This window comes from Clinocottus analis, unplaced genomic scaffold (genome assembly GCF_023055335.1).
Source record: "Clinocottus analis isolate CAN_PGR_092001 unplaced genomic scaffold, fCliAna1.0.p SCAF_17, whole genome shotgun sequence".
Lineage (NCBI taxonomy): Eukaryota > Metazoa > Chordata > Actinopteri > Perciformes > Cottidae > Clinocottus > Clinocottus analis.
In genome coordinates, this window is record NW_027175898.1 from 8,138,683 (window position 1) to 8,159,414 (window position 20,732).

At 43.3% G+C, this 20,732-nt stretch overlaps 2 protein-coding genes across 2 annotated transcripts in view; one reads left to right on the plus strand and one right to left on the minus strand.

The window, feature by feature from the left end:
• pkdccb (protein kinase domain containing, cytoplasmic b) overlaps positions 1-5,759 on the minus strand; it is a 9,192-nt gene extending 3,433 nt beyond the window's left edge. Inside the window, exons 1-5 of the mRNA XM_068580689.1 lie at positions 5,089-5,759; positions 4,187-4,312; positions 2,067-2,338; positions 1,661-1,740; positions 1,240-1,347 (exon numbers count right to left, since the gene is read on the minus strand). Of these exons, the coding sequence (XP_068436790.1) occupies positions 1,240-1,347; positions 1,661-1,740; positions 2,067-2,338; positions 4,187-4,312; positions 5,089-5,715 (1,213 nt within the window). The 5' untranslated portion in view covers positions 5,716-5,759. The remainder of the gene's footprint in view (positions 1-1,239; positions 1,348-1,660; positions 1,741-2,066; positions 2,339-4,186; positions 4,313-5,088) is intronic.
• A 2,529-nt stretch (positions 5,760-8,288) lies between these two features.
• Positions 8,289-20,350, plus strand: disp2 (dispatched RND transporter family member 2). The gene is made up of 10 exons (XM_068580412.1): positions 8,289-8,514; positions 12,288-12,432; positions 12,672-12,949; positions 13,373-13,402; positions 13,526-13,649; positions 14,245-14,360; positions 14,925-15,022; positions 15,746-15,843; positions 16,090-16,248; positions 16,593-20,350. Exons 1-10 carry the CDS (start codon positions 8,420-8,422, stop codon positions 19,908-19,910), a joined length of 4,461 nt encoding a protein of 1,486 aa, XP_068436513.1. The 5' UTR covers positions 8,289-8,419; the 3' UTR covers positions 19,911-20,350.
• The last annotated feature ends 382 nt before the right edge of the window (positions 20,351-20,732 follow it).

Genomic DNA, 20,732 nt, shown 5'->3' on the forward strand with positions numbered 1-20,732 from the left:
CAAAGGGTTATGTGCTGGACTATATCTTAGTAACGTCTTAAGCACAACCAGCAAAGATGTTGTTCTGAGTTCGCACAGTTTGAATGCACTTATTGTAAGTCGCTTTGGATAAAAGCGTCAGCTAAATGACATGTATTAATGTAATGTAAAAAAAAAGTATCTTCAACGGATAAGATATGATATTAAAAAGGTGCCGCTAGACAGATTCCTTAACCTTTGGACAGCGCAGAGCTGGCCGTTTCCAGTCGAACCGGCTGCTGGCGGAAGCTGCATATTTCAGACAGACACTGAGGAGGGAGTGGTATTAATCATCTCATCTTACGCTTGGCATGAAAATGAATGTGTGCGTTTGCCAACATGTCAAACTCGAAACTAAACCCAATTAAAAAACGTTACTAGAATTTTCCTCCACCCAAAAACACCTCTGTTTAAAACAAAACCCACGATATAGTAATGATATACACACACACTTGTGGGGGTCTTATCACACACACTAAGCAGCAACAGCAGGGTTGACTCATGGCACCTCCTTGTTAAGCTAGAACATTCCCTCCTGGTGTCGGCCTCAGCGCCCAGGCCTCTTTACCCTGAATCTGTGATTAAATTCACAAAGCGCTGCTATATAAACAGTCCAGCATCTGGGGGGACGGAAAATCTCACCACAGGAACGCTGCCAGTCATTTTGTTATTAATATTTCATAGAGTTGAGGGGAATGGCGGAGGGGACAGAGGGGGGCTGCAGAGGAGTGGAGGCGAGTCAGAGAGAAGAAAAGTCATGACTTTCAGTGCTTATCCTGAAAGAACACAAAACGTTTCTATAAAAAAATTAAAAGTACTTTATACAACTATTCTGGAACCCTCTATATTTTTTATGGAAATTATTCAAAAGTTGTGAAATAAATCTCTACATGACGACCATGAAAGTTGAAACAGAATAACTGCGGAATGCCAGCACTGTTTTTTTAAATGAACGCCGACTGTGCTTTCTGAGCCAGACATGGAGTATTAATCCCACTTTGTTGGTCTTGTCCCCTCATTCCAGCTGCCTAATAAACCTGTCAAAACAGCCTGAGAGGGAGAAACACCCTCCATTTTTTTTTTAAAGATAAAAAATGAAAACAGAGGTGTAGACTGTGTGAGGGTAAAAAAAGAGCCAAGCATTCTCTCCAAAGAGAATCGGGTCTACAACAGAGCCCACTGTACTTTCTGAAAAGCAGCCTTCATTCCACGAAGTCTTACCTCTGATTATTGATGGAGGCAGGTTGTCCAGGTGCAGGCCAGACTTGTAGAGGAGGAGGATATGTTCAAAGGCCTCCAGCGTTTGATTGATGTCAGCTTTCAGCTCCCCTGGACACAAACACACAATACACTGAGATCTGGTAAAAGATCGCACTGACTTCAAGCATAAAGTCACACTATCCAATATGGATGATTTGTTTTTTTTCCTCTCGCACGCTACTCCTGTCTAATCACAGTCATGTCATCTCAACAGGTAACGTATTCATTCCCTTGTTACATGTCAGGAAGCATCTTGTCGAGCTCATTAAAAAAAGGACTTATACCGAGGCATGCCAATACACGACTGCAATAATGGAGTGATTCGCTTTCTGATCTCCAATAAGCGAGCGTCCCGTCATGTCAAGACGTCTCTCGTCCTCACCTGTGGAGTTCATGATGTGGTCTACCAGGTGTGTGAAGCCGGGCGGGGCCTGGTGAGGCAGCAGGTAGGTGAAAAAATACCTGGGGCCAGACAAAGACAACTCAGTCAGACAGACAGAAAGACAGACAAGCCCCATCACATAGTTCCCACAGAACACGACTTGTCTCACCACAGTGTTAAAACAAACAGTCCATAAAGCTGTCCATTTTAAAACAGAAAAACCTTCCATCGTCCACTGAAGCTAACAACTTATTCATCACACCTCCATCGAACTGCCTCTTTCCAGCTATATGTCTTTACTATTAACGACGCTTCAGCATTCGACTGGGCCTGCACAATCATCCATGTAGCCGCTCCATCCATCCATCACACCTTTACCACGTAGTTAAACTGTCACTTCTCTTACCTATAGGCATTGTAAATGTTCCTCTTCTCATTCAGGCCCTCACACACTCCCTGTGCCGAGCAGGGCAGAGTGAAATTTCTGTGTGGAAACTGGAGGGTGCAGTCTGCGTCCATCTGACAGGAGGTCTCCTTGGCGCTGGCGTCATCCAGGTCTGTGAGCTTCAGCTCGCCAGACACGGTGACAAACTGCCGCGGCTGGAAGTCCAACAGAGCCACGGAGCCCAGAGGAGACCGGGAGAGGAAGTGGAGGAGTCTGACCAGGTCCAGACACACCTAGGAGGAGATCAAACATGCAAAGTTAAAGAGTAAAATATTGTCCTTGCAGCCCCTGAAACTGTATAACAAGAAGTCATTTATAAAGATGCTAAACATGCACTGCCTCCAACTCTCCAATGTGGGGATTTGCTCATTTCCTACAGTTTCATATCATTTGTAATTTTATATTTTTGAGTTCCTTAATGTACAAATTTAAAGACACCATGATCACTTTGGGCTATGGCAGATTTAAAATGGACATTTTATGGATTAAATTAGGGTTCCAACTAACTGCTTTTTTCATCATTATTTAATATGAGTACCATATTTTGATTAATCTGTTGGGACACAACATTTTAAATTAAGACAATGCCCATTCACAATGCCCTAAAGCCCAAAATACCAAAGTACTCAGCTAACTATCATACAAGATAACAAAAAAAAAGTGAAAAAAAATCCAATTGGAAAATCTGGAATATGGATTTCTTTCCACCCCGCGATTACAATTAAGAGTTTCATAATTACTTTATTAAAAAAATCTAATTGATTCAGTAACACATACATTTCTTACTTGCAACCTCACTAGTAGCCAGCAGCAGAATTGGGTTAAGCTTTTTGTGTTTTTAACAGGTTGGTGGATTACATGCTTCCCTCCAACTTCCTGCTACTTGTTGTCAAATAAAAGCCTTTAACAAAATGCTGGAATAACCAAAACATTCTTGATGGTCACGCTAAACATGGACTTGTTTTTTCCTGAAAAGGTGACACAATGGATAAATGCAATTAAATGTCACTAAATTGCTAAAAGTAGTAAAATATAAAAACGCCGCAATATTCTCTTTTAAGGCGTTTCACCGGCCACATTTGCCAGCCATTTCCTGAGACTGCTTTTATAGTACTCTTTAAATCCTACAATAAAACAGAAAGAGAAAATAAGTTAGCTACTAAAGGCAACATAAAAGCATTAGCCACGCACTGCCAGAGCATGAAATGATTCTGTCACACTTCAAACATAGCTGCAGTGTTAGGTAATGCTCCGAGTCTCTTGGACGTCACTTGCTGGGATCGAAGCGCTGTAATAACAGGCTGGACGAAACCGAACACCCCCGGATTACTGTAGCTTGCGCAGATGCAACCAAGCTGAAAAGGGCCGAGCAGCTCCAGGGGGGTATTATGAACGGCTATTTGGGTGATGCAGCAAAATGAGGCCCATGGTTGAGATGATACGCGCAGACTGTGATGTTACTTTTGCAAATCCAAAAGTCTTTCACTCTTCCTTTTCCTTTCAAACACAACCATGCACACACACACACACACACACACACACACACACACACACACACACACACACACACACACACACACACACACACACACACACACCAAATTCAGCCTCTGTTGACTCCAACTGGGAGCATACCTGTGATGGGGGTTGACTAAAACTGTGTGTGTGTGTGTGTGTGTGTGTGTGTGTGTGTGTGTGTGTGTGTGTGTGTGTGTGTGTGTGTGTGTGTGTGTGTGTGTGTGTGTGTGTGTGTGTGTGTGTGTGTGTGTGTGTGTGTGTGTGTGTGTGTGTGTGTGTGTGTGTGTGTGTGTGTGTGTGTGTGTGTGTGTGATGACATTCCTAGCCTGCAGTGGATTAACTGCAGGACCCATCTCCATTCCAACCACGGCCTGATCAAATACACTGAGGGACAGATGTCAGACCCTCCAGGAGTTTCAAATGTCCGCCTCCCTCATCTTTCAACCTCCTTCTGCTGCCAAGGGGAGCGAGGGGCTTGCACATTCATAACGTGCAGCGTAGTGCAAAGGATAAAAGACAGAGCATGTGTATCGACAGCTGAAAGCGGGAGCTAACACGCTTACCCTGAACCTGTCCTCCCAGGGACTCTGGAGCAGCTGGATCATCTGGAGAGGATTCCCCTGCTCCAGAATGACCGTGACTCTTCCATCCTCCCCTCCTCCTGCATCTCCTGCACAGTGACCTTTGAGCTGTGGACGTGTAGAATAACTGTGGGTTAGTCACAGTGAAGTAGAGCAACAAAAAAGGACAAAGATAATGGTTTGATTTTACATTTTTAGAGAAGAAATTAGAGAAAGCGGCAGGCTAAAGTGTCTAAAACTTCTCATCTTAGGGGTGAATTAAGAGGACACGATGTTCTGCTAACCGTGCACTCTGCAGCTCAGACTTGTGACAGTGAAATCCCATTAGCCTAGAGGGGAATGTGCTCCGTATACTTGTGAAATTGATCAGTTGAACTGTTGGACACACCGCTGTCACACGACTGCGGGAAACACAAACTGGTGGGTTTAATTCAAAACTAGTTCTAAATTGGGCTGTAATGACTTGAGTGAATAAACTCTGTGGGGGTTTCAGATGCAACCAGGGATTGTAGAGGGGACAGAGGCACATTGTCTGCTCTTCCCGAACTGGACCCAAAGGTCAGAAGAGGGTCAGTGAATTTAATTTAATTACATGGGAAGGTCCTGCAGAGCCAGTGAGGCCTTTCATCCAGTTCAGTGTGTCTGAGACAAAGGAAAATGTGAGCAGGGGAAGGCCGACATGGATTATGGAAAATCTTAATTATAATATGCCAGCATTAGCTCCAGTGTTTTAAAGTGAACATCACTTCTAATGCTCTACTTTCCAACAACTTCACATTCAAATATAGTCTATTTTCTTGCTTTGGCATGTGGACAGTTACCCAACTTAAGCCTGAATATTTAATGGTATAAAACTATTTTAAAAGTCAGAGGGAGCACTTTACCTTAATGACGTTTGGATGCTGCAGCCTTTGCAACAGGACTATTTCTTTCTTCAGCTTGTAAGAAACGAGCTCTCGGCAGCCTCGAGGATCTTTAAAATCATCCACACACTTTCCCATGTCTATCCCCTGCTCATTCACGAGTTTTAACGCCACAGGCTGACCTCCGGCTAGATTCACTTTGACAACCAATTTGGTGTATCCAGACCCTAAAATCTCCACAGCCTGCATGTCCACCAGAGAGTCACAATCCATGTCATCCACATGCGCTTTCCTGGAGCCATGCGTGATCTCATTCCACAGACTATAATCCAAAATTGAGTCTTGTGTTTGGTCATTGAGGAAAGAGTGACGGCGTTCCCCGCGTAGTCCGTTTTCATCATCAACATCATCATCATAAACAGGTAAAAGCAGCGGAATGATTTCTTTGCGCCTCTCGTTGAGCTGGTAAATCAACGCCCCGCGGAGGGACGCGAACTCCTTCTCATCACCAGCAACTGTTGCATTGGAAAAGTATGATATTCTCGCTCCAAACTGCTGCACGCTGCTAATCAAGAGTGACACCAGAATGGAAAGAACCACGAAAGCCAGGAGGGCAGCCGCGCGTAAAGAGTTGCCCATCCCGGGCATTTTCCTCTCGTGGCACGGCGACAGCTGCTGGAAAGACGCACGGCCGCAGGCTCCGACGACCGACCAGCTCCGACTGAGAGGTCTCCTGACTTTTTCTGCGGCTGAAGTGATCAGCTCCTTGTTTCCAACTCCCCGGGAACTCCCTCTAGAGGTGTGTCCTGTCCGCTCGTAACTTTACACCCGCTGAACAACTTCGCAGGAGAGCTCGACCTCATGTTGTCACTTAGTGCGCGTGCTGAAGCGCTCTCCGCGGCTGATTTTACAGCAGCAATCAGCGTGGCAGGCAGTTTAAGAAGAATTAACTATGCGTTTTGTTTAGCACACAGAGGGGAAAGTACAATTTAACGTTTTGATTACACATTTAAAATAGAACTAATTGCATGGGCATGCTGGTTAGTTTATACAAGTATACAAATTATAGTCTTATTGTTGTTCAACATGAAACAGGTTTAAAAAGAAAATCTTATGGAGACAGAGGGTCTCCATAAGAACTGCTGTCACTTTCACAATCGGTCCAATAGGTGGCAGCAAAACACCTAAACGCCTAACTAGACGTGGATTTATTACTGATCAGAAGCAATATAGGAACAAATCAGGTTTGCACAAGTTCACAGAAGCACTTCACACTTTTTCTATTTCCTGTTGTATTCTTATTATTCATCCAACTGTGTTTCACAGATCCTACGGCAGCACTGAAGCTGAAATGAAGCGTTTCCGTCTGCATCACTACTCACTGGCAGTGATCTGTCACAGGAAATTACCATGGCTGTCACCTCAGTACCAGCCAGAAGCCAAACACCCTCCCTTCACCCTTTCATTATGTGTGTGTGTGTGTGTGTGTGTGTGTGTGTGTGTGTGTGTGTGTGTGTGTGTGTGTGTGTGGTATCCAGTAACTGCCTCTCAGGCTTTGAATGCATGTGTATTTGGGTGGTTTTCTTCTTGTATGTGCATGGCAGCTACACAGTGTGAGTTAATCAGTGTCTGGAGTCAACAAGGCACGAGCCATGTCAGCTGCAACACAGTCTGTTGAGAAAACTCCATGCCAACCATCAACACAGTGAGCCCTTCGCTTGAATCTGAGGACAACGTCGCACAAACACACACAAACACAAACGTTGGCATGAAGAGAATAAAGAAAGTCTAAGTTCAAAGGTCCACTTAGCGTCATCCTTTCAACATGAAGGATAAACCCCACTCAAACACAGATGGACTGTCAGTGATTGATTCCCTCTGCGTATGAATCAGTTTTGAGCGTCATGACTCACTGAAGCACCAATATATATATAAATTATTGAGAGAAATATATATATATATATATATATATATATATATATATATATATATATATACACATATACATATATCTGCTTCTCATTTAAAAAAAAATAGGACTTTCATCTCTCTGCTACAGCATTTTCTCACACCCTCCCCCTCTTGATCTTTGCCTTTCTTCCAATAAATCATTTACTTTTTCCCAAGGCAGCCCCCTCAAACACAAGGGCCCAGTGGCATGATTCATATTTATAGCCAGAGCCAGACCAGCAGTCGCCTCATTAGCAGAAAGTTACACAGGTCTGCTGTGTCACAGTTTCTGCTTTCTTTTACGCCGGTCGGCTCTGGCGCTCACCTCTCTTAATACAAATCCCAGAGTTATATTCCTTTTTTGTTCTCTTTTCACTTATTTTCTGCATTATGTAAAATTCAATGCAGTTTATCCCAATTATTTTCTTGAGAAGGAGTAAAGCTACTTTTTTTGTCAATACAAATCAAACTATTGGCCCCTCACTATTTAAGAGGAACATCTTTGACATACTGCATTCACTAATGACTGCAGGCTTATTTACAGGTAAGAATTTAGCATACAATACGATAGTATGATGATGAATTATACACAGTACTTTCTATAGTACAGGAGTTTTAATGTGTTGGTTTGATTAATGGTTAATTTATCATTTACTAATTCTTTATATTTTAAATTAACAATGTTAAACAAGTTTTTGGGTTTGTAGAAAAATCCTGTTGCTGCTTAACTTGTCTATTAGGTATAATGAAAATAAAGCAGCTATTAATCACGTTACAACTTGTAAACACTTTATACAGCATATTTTCTTATTGGAAACACAATATGTACATTGATCATGTATGTTAATACTTAAATGCAGTTGATCTAAGTATCCTCCTCCTTATTGATTGGAAACCTACTAATTTAAATATAGGACTTAACCTGAATTCACCCCAGCAGCCCTGACAAGATGGCGCATTCGCAATATTCAGTAGGATTGCGATCAGCAGCTGGAGGTCCCAATTAGGGGATTGTTTTAATTGAACACAGCACCACTGTCTGTGCGTCCTCAGAACGTAATCAATAAACAGCATCAGTAGCTCCTGTCGGTGCTAATTAAGCGGACACCGACGCACACCATCCGTGACTTGGTGCTCCAGCACCGCGGCCGGTTGGACAGCGACCAGGCATCGACCACAGCATCACGGCGGCTCCGCCAATCAGGGCGAAGCTCGGGGCAGATTAACCCAAACAGCCCTGGTGCTACTACGTAGTAGCAGCCTCAGAAACACGCTCCTGGTCCTCGTGTACTCAGTCTGGACAGATGGATACTGTTTGGTTAACCCAGTTCTACACAACAGGAAATGCATAGGCTATTAGCCTTTCATTTCTGTATTATTATAAAGCGGAGTCTGGAGGGAGATGGAAGCTTGCTCGATAAAAGGAGAGAGCACGGATGCGATAGTGATGGATGACTCTCCTGCAGATGAAAGGGGAATTCAGCAGCCTTGCCAAAGGTAGGTTGCTTTTCTTGTCCGTGCATTTCTCTGGTGCTTACCGTAGACCAGTACATGACGTTTCCTGGAGAAGACGTGGATGTGTTTAACCCTCCTGCGACCGATGTGAGTAATGTTCATCCAGCTGTGTCTATGCTGCGTGTGGACAATATAATTATGCACATGATGATATGACTACTGCTGTTGCTATTTTTCCATTACACTATTATGATTGACATTTCAACATGGCCTCAGTAATTCCGGGTTACAATGTACTGTTTATCTCTGATAACCAAGACATGGTCATGTGCTGTTGCCAACTTGTTACAAGTTACATTTTCAGGTCAAATATTACTTACAACAACAACAACAATATACATATTTTAGCACTATGTTAAACAAGAGCTGGTACTTTTAGTGATATCATCATATAGTAGTATATTCTTTATCTTTGACATAATGCAGTCTCACACTCACAGCTATAGTTTACTTTAAAACTGTAAGATCTGTTCAGTGTCATCAACCTCCTGCAAGGTCAATGATGTCACCATATAACTCAAAAAATACATTATATATATATATATATATATATATATATATATATATATATATATATATATATATATATATATATGTGTGTGTGTGTGTGTGTGTGTGTGTGTGTGTGTGTGTGTGTGTGTGTGTGTGTGTGTGTGTGTGTTCATGTGTATTGAAATCTAATAGCTAAGGGGCTTAAACCATGAAAGTGAGGCTGAAACAGATGAGGTCTGCCATCCTTTATATCAGCTACCGCCACAATTTTGTCCTCTTCTGGTTTGAAGGCAGACCCTCAAGTCTTTGTCCTCTTAATAACACAGAAGCTCTCTTTTTAGGAAGGTTAACAGTTTGCCTTCTGCATACAGCCTGAGCTTTTGTGCCTTTTCTTTCATTCTGTGTGTGTGTGATTGGCAGTTTCGGAAATGTTTGAGGACATGACATTGACCGGCATTCAGAGAGTTGATGTAAGAGACGTGCTGTTAAAGGAAGAGCGACAGAGACCTAAAGGCATTCAGAGGAGAGAGCTGACAGTCTTTAGCCAGTTATATTTTGAATTCTCAGAGTCTTTTGAATGCCTCAAAGCTGTCTTCAATACCTAGTCTTATAGCTTATATTAGATTTGAAGGGTTAACAATTATTCTTAAAAACAACTTACCAACATACATGCAGTGGAAAGTTACATTTACTTAGTTATTGTACTCAGGGACACATTCAACATACTTGTACTTTAATTTTGTACTTTACAAATTCACTAAATGAGGAGGTTACGGAGCATAACACAGTGTTATTAAACTATGACATTATCTTTAAGTATGTATTTTTACTGTGCAGTATTACACATTTTACATTCATATTTTTGTCCACCACTGCATTTATTAATCAGCGTACAGTGAAGCAGTCTAATACAACAGCCCAGTAATACATCTTACCCATGTAAAGGTTACAGGGTTCGGTTTCAGGGAGATGTGGCTTTAACTCTCTTGTCATTTTGAAGGCTGTAGTTTTCAGTGCTGTTCAATTATTTCACTTTAAATACTCTAAGGTGTTTCTAATACTTTGTCTTCCATCATTTATATGCCATGGGTGTTGTAGCTAAAAGTACTGACTGTGTTTAAAATGAAATGAGGCACTGCACTATACTGCTTTGATGCTCAGGTCTAGAAGGTCATTCTGACGTCGGTGCACAATGCAGATGCCTTTTTAATCCCGGGTGTGAGGAGCAGCGCGTTGACACCTCCCTGGGTGTATTTTTGTTTTCACACATTGAAATATTAATGAGAAGAATAGTCAAAGGGGAGTATTGGGATTTAGTACCCACTACTAATATTTACCTGCTTGGTGTTCTGGATCGATGGAGTTCATCACACTACAGTTAGATTAGTCGACAGCGTTGATTTCAAGATACTGTCTTTGAGTGTATTTACTTACTCCAGCACCTAAATAGGTTAAACTAGATGACAAACATTTGCTATGTGCCCAAAAGTTGCTGAGAACAATGTGGCCTATTTATTATTTAGATCATATGATAGTTTTATTGTAATAGAATATAGAATATAATACAAAGACAAAGTGTGGTTCGGGTCCTCTCTGAGCTCCACATTAATCCCTCTGCTACTGTATGCCAACAAACCGACAGACTACACTTCATCTGTGTGCCTTATTATGGGATGCAAATAAAACAGTGTGAAGTCATTTAGGCTCTGTTGACTTACTCTGTCGCCATGGTGACAAGGCAGGAAGTGCGGTTGGATCCAGTCTGCGATGGAAAATCAAGCATGTGAGACGGCACAAAGTTCACGGAGCCTTCAGACAGCTGCACCCAAAGCATTACTCAGTCTTTCAGTTTGGTCTGTTCATTTACATCCGCTGAAATACAATGAGCCTCGAGGACTACTTCAAATGAAAATTCGGAAAATAAAACAAAAATAGATGATCCTATCTGACTGGAAATGTAACTTCTCGATATCATCTTGTTCGAGCTCTGCATTGAAGCTGTATCCTGTTTACATCCTGATGCTTTAATGGCCACCGGCGACATCTTTAGTATCTTTTGATTTAAAATAAAGTTATGTATTTCATTATTTCAATGTTTCGGTATGTTGATAAGTGTTGATATGGTAGAAAAAGATGGAAATCTAGTACAAGATTAGGAGTCTACAGCCATGCTATCGGCTGTGTTTAGGCACAGCGCTAACATGCTCACAAAGGCAATGTTCACAAACTTAGCTTTGTGCGTTTGCATTCCATCATTTGCTAATTAGCTGTAAACACAGAGCGCAGCTGAGAGGCTGCTGAGAACGTCATTAGTTTTGCAGGTGTTCGGTCATAAACAAAAGGAAATTGGAAATCTCAGAGATGAAGCTAAAAGGTCAGGGGAGCAGCTAAGTTATTGTTCATCCTGAGAGGAACATACATGTCTGCAACAAATTGCATCCTCCCAATCAAATGTCCTGTAAACCACGAATCCAAACTTCACGGTGGCATTTGTGGAAATATCAGCGGATCGCCACAGTCACCGGGATCTAAGCACTGGGAATCATGAATGTCTGCACATTGTTATCAATCTATTTAATTGTTATATTTCAATGTGGACAAAAGCAGTGGGCCTATACCAATATGACTATCTATAGAGCCCGCTGCTAGTGTGGCTGAAATTAGATATTGTCGCAGTAGTTCATTTTCCTGCCAACAATGGTGTAGTAAGATTGAGAAAGGAAGATATTTTTAAGGCAAATTTAAAACATATTTTATTCCACGGGTCTCCTGGTTGCTTCCATTACCCATAAGTCCTCACTCTCTTATGTTATCTCCCCTGGACACCTGCCTACCTATCTCATTACGGGGTCTGTGACATGATGTGAAAATAGTCACTATTATAGTCTCACGCTCTCATAGCCTCCTTTCTTCATCATCAATTGGGCCTCCTTACTTCCAGCAGCATGGCCTCACCCAGACATCTGTTACCTCATTAGCTCTTCTGGCGCGCTCCACTCTCCGTTGAATAGGAGATGAAGCCAAGAATGCAGTCAAGAACCTGAGATGTCAATCAATGAGATAGATAGTTAAGTTTTACAAACATTGCCTGTTGCACAGTTTTTCTGACTGGACGGTTGCATCTTCAGTTTTTATTGCCCATTTCTAGCTTGCTTACCTGTCAATCACTGCTCCTCTCCTGCAGCCATACGTTTGCTTTCTTCTCTTTTTCATGCCCTTTCACCCATCCTCCTCTCCCCCTGTCTGTCTTCTCCTGTCCTCAGTGAGATCCCGGCAGTGTCTCTGTGCCCTCCTGACAGCGAGTGTTCAGCTGAGGCCCAGTTGACAGTCACCCAGTCTGAAGGGGAGTTATGTGACAGCTGCAGCAGCCTCAACAGACCCTCTTCCTCCTGCCAGATCTATCACCAAGTATGCCTGTCCCCTGACTCTATTGACTGTACCGTGTGCTGTTTAGGATAGAAAATTGGGGACTCATTAAAACAGAAAGGTTAGAAATAGATTCAGGATTTGGGAGGTAGTGGCAATAAAAGTCATCGTATCACTCAAAAGACATGAATGATACCAGAATGCTATGAGTGGAGTAAAATATACACAATGTATGTGATTTATATTCTGCATATGCCTTTTCTATTTTTTTTCTACATTAGGTCCCCCAGTGTCCTCAAGCTCAGGCCTACATTTCGCCACATCTTCGAAAATGTCCCCACTGCAGCCATTATGGTCCGATCAACCCAAACACCCGCCACGACAGTCATTCGAACGCAACAGGTCCTCACGCCGAGGGAGGCGTCGTTGTGAAAGTGGAACATAGTCGTAGTTCTGCCCATCAGGCGTCTCGTCACGGCACGGTGAGATGTCATTGGCTGCGTGGGCCAAACGAGAGCCGGACACAGAAACCGATGCAGCGGCGTGTGTTGACAGTAAGGTGTGTTCAAATGACTAATGGGAAATACGCCTGTTTGGGTTCTGGCAGGGAGTTGGATGAGATGATGGATGCCGCACAGAAGCCTGTAGCTTAGCATAAAGACTTGAAACAGCAAGCCTGGCTCTGTCCAAAGATACAAACTACACCCAAACCCACCACTAAAGTTCCATAATCAATACGTTACATCTTGTTTGTTTAATCAGTACAGAATTAGTGTAAACATTACTGTTTTATGGAGAGGTTGTGTCGGACGTTTCTTTGGCACTTAAAACTTTAGCCATAAAATGTTAGGGTTAGGCTTGTTTCCCTCTGTTCCCATCCTTTATGCTAAGCTAATAGACAGCTGGCTGTAGATTCATATTTAACAAGCATTTTGTATGGCATCTTTTTTAAATTATAAACAAAGTTCTTAACTGTTAACAGGGACAGAGGACTCTACTGCATCCTGAGGAAGTAAGTACTCAAACAAATGTCCACTTGAACAGTCTTTCTGAAAGTCTCTTCTATTTTGTCATTATAATAATTATTCTTTACCCAGTGCCATATTTTGGTCTTCTGTGGTTTTCTCTTTGGCAGTTATTCCCAGGTGTTAGTGGACTACCCGTTAGCAGTGTTGGTGGGTTGTGCCGTGCTGCTGCTGGGATGCTCACTTGCTGGACTTTTTATTGGTCCACTGCCAGACTTCTCTGACCCGCTGCTGGTGAGTCTCAAACACACATGCACAGACACACACAAAAGCACACAGTGTCTAAAATGTAATCCAGCAGTCCCCCTTGGTGCAGCACATGCACAGCTACTGTCACCCTTCTGTCAAGTCTCCAACACAACCTCACCACCTGAAGCGAATTACCATTTCTCAAAAGACGCACGATCTCAGCCGTATCCATTTACTTCAGTCCTATGTCAGATTCAATGAACTGCACTGAATGAGATCATGCTCGCTGTCGTGTTAATTAAATACATCTTCTCACCTTTGAGATGCAAGCTTTCAGGATGAAGACTGATTAAAACATCATTATGAAAATGCAACATGTGAATTAAAACAATGCAGATTTACAGTGAATCTATAAAGATTTACATAAGAATAAGAGATCAGGGCTTCATATTGTAAGTGCGGGGCTCTCTGTTCAGACAACATGAAACACTCATTTACCAAACAAGCTAATTTAGACAACATTACAGGGTGCTTGTGATGCTGATGTATTCAAAAAGCTGCTGCAGTGCATTGATGAGCGCCGGTGTCCACACTCCGTCTTTAGTGTTGATGTGCGCATGTGTGTGTGCTTTTTTCTCAGGGTTTTGAGCCACGGGGAACATACATTGGAGTTCGCCAGTCCAGCTTGTCCGAGCTCCAGGAGAACACTGGCCCGGGGAGAAAACTGTCTCCTTTACCGCAGCAGCTCAGTAGAAGGTCAGCGGAGAGATTCAGCAGGCTTTCTACACAGAAGGACTGCGCCGCATGCTTTACATAGGAGTTGATACTTTAAAAGCAGTTGCCATGCTTTGTGGATAGAGTTGGTCGCTGGTCAGGGCTCTAAAGCTGTAACACTGAGTTTTTTGCTAGGTCTTATATAACTGTTACTTCAACATGTGATTCATTCATACATTCAAAATTCAAAATAAAAAAAATTGCAGATTGAATATCAGAATATTAGCAGGATTTTATACAACGTTAGGCAACATTTTAACAAAATAAATGATAATTTATTAAAGCTATTCTAATTTATATATATTTTATAAATATTGTGGGTGTATTTTCCAGGTAGTCGGAAGCACAGCTTTAAATGAATGTTGCCTCATGTCTGCTGGATGTGACGATATATCAGAGTTGGGTTTACAGCTTATTAGAAAGCCCCCGAGTGGCCCAGAAAAACACATTGTCGTGTCAATTTTCCATTTGGAACAAAATGTGTATTTGTATAAATGAGGCTGAAAACAGGCATATGTGTGTGTGGTGTGTGTGTGCTTCTGTCAGCGGAGGCGGCAGTGGCAGCCAGGATGCCTCCAGGCTTCGCATCAGGAGGATGCTGGCCAGAGACTCGTCTCCAGACACGTTCCTCTGTGATGCTCCAGGTGAGTCAGTCCCGATGAGTTCATCCCTCTCAGGAAAATGTGCTATTCACTGACGATAAATTAATTTCCTAAATTTAACAATAAAAACGCAGACCTAACTCTAGATTTTTGCACATTTGAAAAAAGTCACCAAGTAATGAGGGACGCGTAACACTGCTGGCTGCAGCATCCTCAGCAGAGCAAGACGATGACATGGAAATGCTTCAAATAATGTCAAGCTGATGAGTGCTTATTCAACAGTTGAGCAACTTGAATATGTGAATCTCGTGAGCTGAAGTCAAAGCTTTTCAGCTTGTTTGGGAATAATCATCACTCCGAGCAATAACTAATGAAAACAGCACAACTTAAAAAACAACAGTTACAGTTCATTGGTTAAATGCAAATGAACAAAATAATTGTGAAATTGCAAGAATGCATTTCATTTAGTAGGATGCCAGATTTACTTTCCTAAGCTCTATTTTGAAATAGTGTGCTGGCAGATCAAAGACAGTTCTTTTGGTTTGCCATATAAATACACAGAAAACTCCCTAAATGGATTTATTAGCAGTTCCCAGCCCTGAGGTTTTCACTTTATGAAGCCAAATTTTGACTCAAAACAGACGGGAGGGTAGAACACACAATAAATGTGTTTCTAGTCTGGTTTGACAGTGGTTTAACCTTTCTAACTATTCCAATAAAGTGATGATTCCTGTATGTTGAAACCATCTGTCTCTCTCCACACAGGCGAACGTTTGGCTCAGCTGGTGTTTCGATCAGAAAATTCAGCCAGTCTCTGGAGTCTGAAGGCCATCCACGCCATGTGTGAGATGGAGCAATCCAGGGTTCGCTCTGATCTACTCTCTCTCACCTTTGCTCTTCTGACTTTCGCTTCATTCGTTGTCTCTTTAGTCATCGGCGTCTGTCAATCTCCCTCTTTGTCTCGTCTCGCTTTAATGTCTCAACCCACAGTTAAATGCTGAAAAAAAACCAATTCATGTGCATTGTCTTGTCTAAATCGAATTTATTTTCCATGAGTTTGTTTCAAAACTGGGCATGTGTTCAAAAAATCTTTCACTCGTCTGATGCAGATTCGCTCTCAGGCTCAGTTCCAGGACTTGTGCCAGCAGCACGTGAGGGGGGAGGCCGAGGGAGCGTCCAGAAGCGGCTGCTGTCCAAGCTGGTCTTTGGGGAATTACTTGGCTCTCCTCACGAACGCCTCCTGCTGCCTCAGTCTCACCTCACAGCAGGTTTTTGGATTTCTTCTTTTATAAGAATTTACCAAACAACAAGTTACGACATGAGTTGTAATTAGGATTTTGAAGACGGCACACTGCCCAACTTGTGAAGTTAACTATCCAGTGAGCCGTGAAAGAACAATTGCTATTTTTTACTCAAGAGTTAGATCAGAAGATGAGATACAAACTTTTCTGCAGAAAAAATATGCACATTTCAAAAAGTATTCTAACTTTCTTTTAAAACTTGATGCTGCAGGTTAAGGGAAAGTGGATATGCAATTTACAACACTTAATTCTTACTAACTCTGGAGGGCACTGAATAGGTCTTAGTGTCTAATGTTTGTTTCCTCCCTCAGGTGTCTGATTCTTTGAACCTTCTCCGGAGATGTGGTCCCTACTATCATGAGGGACATCTAGTGGAAGCCTGTGTGGAGAGACCCGACCATGGCGGCTGTTCCTCTGTCCCGTCCCGCTGTAAACAATCTCGTGTGGTGTTCCAAATCCTGCACTTCCTGGTGGATAAAGACTTCCTCAGCCCGCAGACCGTTGAATACCAGATCCCTACACTGAAGTTTAGCCTTCTGTTCTTACCCGTCGACAAAGGCGAGCACATGATGGAGATATACATGAACAGTCTTGAGGGGAGGGAACTGAGGTACAACACCACCACCATCACTGGCATGGACTTTGGCATCAAGCAGAGGCTTTTCAAGTATTACCTGGCGAGAGATTCAATCTACCCTGTGCTAGCGGTTACTTGTCTTCTTTTCACGATGGCTCTTTATCTCCACTCTCTCTTCATAGTAGCATTATCTGTGATAGCGATCACAGGCTCCCTCCTGACCTCCTATTTCTTCTATAAAGTAGCATTTCGCCTGACATTCTTCCCACTGGTCAACCTCTCAGCAGCTCTTATTCTCTTGGGAAGCTGCTCCAATCAGGTTTTCATCTTCGCTGATTTCTGGACTCTGCAGCTCTCCCAGAATCCGTCAGCCTCCCTTGAGAAGAGAGTAAACAGAGTTTTGCAGGAAGTCGGCCATTTGATTTTAGCGTCGGGGTTGACCTCCAGCGCAGCGTTTTTTTCTGGTTATCTCAGCAGCATCACAGTAATCAGATGTTTCTCTGTTTATTTAGGAACTGCCTCATTTATCAGCTCGATCGCGGCATTAGTTTGGCTGCCGTGCTCTTTCATTTTGCGCGAACGTTACATAAAAGCGTCCTCTGCATCTGTAGCAGTGCAGGGATGGAAACCGTGCTGCTCCAAAAATGGCGGTGGCTTCTGGGACACGAGCTTGCGCAAGAGATGCCTCTTCACTCTCGGGCAGAAGCTGAGAGAATTAAAAAAAGGTCTCAGTGACACTTCAAATTTGTTGTTTCTGAAAATCCTACCTTGTGGAGTGGTGAAATTTAGGTACATCTGGGTGTGCTGGTTTGCAGTGCTGGCAGCTGGCGGCACGTACATGTCCTGCATTGACCCAGGCATGAAGCTGCCCACCTTAGACAGCGGGGTCTCTCAGCTTTTCCGCTCCAATCACCCGTTTGAAAGATACGACGCAGAGTATCGTCACATGTTTATGTTTGAGAGACAGAGGAATGGAGAGGATAAACCTGTTGAGTTAAGGCTTGTTTGGGGTGTCAAACCAACTGATAACGGGGATCACTTTAACCCCAAGAGCAACGGCTCTTTGGTTTATGACCCAGACTTTAACATGAGCCAGCCAGACGCTCAGGTTTGGTTGAGGGATTTATGTGCGCGGGTTCAGAACCAAAGCTTTTACTCCCCTCCGTCACCTGAGGAAAAAGACATTTTGACAGACAATATCTGCCTTGTGGAGCAGCTAACACACTGGGTGTCTGTCAGACGGTGCTCAGAGAGTGATGAGTCCCTCCATTTTTGCTGTAATGACATCCCTTTCCCCTACCCTCCCAGCGTTTTCGAGAACTGCCTCAGTATGATGCTGCTGGAGAGATATGCTGAGGGCCATCTGGCCCACAGCGGAGGCCTGTACTTCCAGCCAGATGGCAGGGTCGCTGCCCTTGTGCTGGCATTCAAAACCACATACCTCTACAGCTTCAACTTCAGCCGAACTAGTCTTTTCTACAGAGAAATCCTGACATGGTTTAACAGAGAAATGTCCGGCGCGCCACAAGGGATGGAGAATGGCTGGTTCATCAGTCACCTGTCTCTTTTTGATCTACAACAAGCTTTAAGCTCAGAGACTCTCGTAGTAGCAGGCTTCTCAGTAGCTCTCACGTTTGCTTTGCTTCTCTTGACTACCTGGAATATTCTACTGAGCATATATGGGACTGTAGCTGTTGGAGGGAGTGTTTTTGTCACTATCGGCCTCCTTGTTCTTCTTGAATGGCAGCTAAGCGGCATCGAGGCTCTGTTTATATCAGCAGCAGCAGGGCTGTCTGTTGACTTTGTTGCCAACTATTGCATTTCCTACAGCTTGGCTCCTCATTCAGACAAAATTGGCAAAGTAGCACACGCCACTAAAATAATGGGATGTCCTGTAGCCATAGTTTCTGGTGCATTTTTTTCCATAGGGATCATCATGTTGCCTTCCACGGTCTTGTTGTTCAGAAAACTGGGGATTTTCCTGTTTTTGGTGAAATGTGTAGCATGTGGATTTGCGACCTTCTTTTTCCAGTCCCTCTGCTGCTTTTTTGGACCCCAGAAAAACTGCGGAAAGATCTCGTTGCCGTGTTTCTCCGATCATAATGATGGCACGCTGTCCTCTTGCTCAGCGGCAGAGCCCAGTTCCTCATCATCGAACGGGTCCTTTGGCAGATCTAGAGTAAGGAGGAGTTATGACAAAGAAGCAGGTGGCTATCTCTACCCCAACCACCACCGTCAGCAGAGACAGAAACAGACTGGAGCAGGGGGAGGCGGGGCCCGAGGGCCGGAGCAGTACGAGCTACAGCCATTGGCCTATCGACTGAGCGACAGCTTTGAAAACAGCACATGCACCAGTAAGCTGTCCAACCGGCCGTCTGTGCTCTCTGATGAGATCGATTACTGTGGGAGGGAAATGGGCAGGAATAGTGTAAGTGGGGACAGTGAGGAGACGAGCAGTCGTCAACATGAGACCTGCCAAATGCCTCCAGCCCTTCAGACTTCATCTCCGTACAGAGAAAACACCCTGCGGCCTGAAGACGTAGGGAAGGACCAGCTGTGTAAAACGTGCAGAGGTCAGTCTGGTGTGGTAAAGCACTGGAACGATACGTCCTTCTCCTCTTCCTCTAGCATGGAGGACACCATCATCAGCCGCACACTGGAAACCATTCACCAGCCATCTCACTGTAAAGACAACCACACCACAGAGGAGAACCTCTATCCCCATCACCACTCGAAGAAAAGGCACCTCTCCTTGTTGTCCCAGAGCTCCTGCGAGGGTCTGGAGGACTCTAATGAAACATGCCTGAGTGACATTGAACCAGGGCCTTCCAGTATGCAATCAAATGAAGGAGAAGAAGAGGTTCAGTTACAACCAGGACATTTAAACGGGAAGAGAGACACACTTCGTCTCTCACTGAAAGAAACAGTTTACGAGACTTGTAACAAGGGCCGCACCAGTCAGAGTGAAGAAGTTGTAATCTTACCCAACAGTAAGCCAGACCTGCCAGACGTTTGGATAAAGAGAGACGGACAACGGGAGGACACATGTTAAGAAGAGATGGAGGAATCTTGTCAAACAATATACTGACGTGTAGAAACTACAAAAGGAGCATACTGTTACTTTTGAGTATTACATAATGGGAAAATAAGCCAGCCACATGTAACTTGTGACAGCATGTTTGTCTAATGTTGCTGCCAGGGTTGTTACAGGGTCAGATCGTGAGCGTCTCCTCAGCGAAAGGTCTAATCAAAGCATGACTTGTAAAAAAAAACACTGCATTTGCAGAAAGAACACAATGAAAGATTAAGCTTTCTTAGAGAAAAAAAAATACTGCAACTGCTGCTGCAGAGTTTACTTTGTGCCTGGAATTTTCTGTAACATCTGCACAGACTGGGTTATTCCAAAATGCGCTGTCTCCATGCTGGATCAATGAGCATTTACTGAATACAATTTCCATAAATGTGAGATAAACAGAGAAGAGGTGCATTAAGTAGAAAGCCAGAAAGCTACCGTTAGTAATGTGCCATTTGCAGTGTCTTGTTTGCATTTAGTGTTTCACTGTCAAATTAAGAGTCAGGCTGTTTATTCAAGTGTTGGTGCCAAATACATTTAATGTTTACTTACTGTACAAAAAGGCAAAAAAAGGGGTTTCTAATACAGATATAACACTATGTGAGTTTATACACTGTTGGTAAAGTAAGGTGTGTGCTACCCAAGGATACATGGAGGCCAGTGTCTTCGCCTTGGAAGAGAAGGAAGGCGCTCAAATCTCTATTTCCAAAGCAGTAGTTGTGCAACACACAACTGCTTCAACAGCTAGAAAAGTGTACATATAAGTTGCTGCAGCAACGTCAGAAAATCCTCCAACAGGTA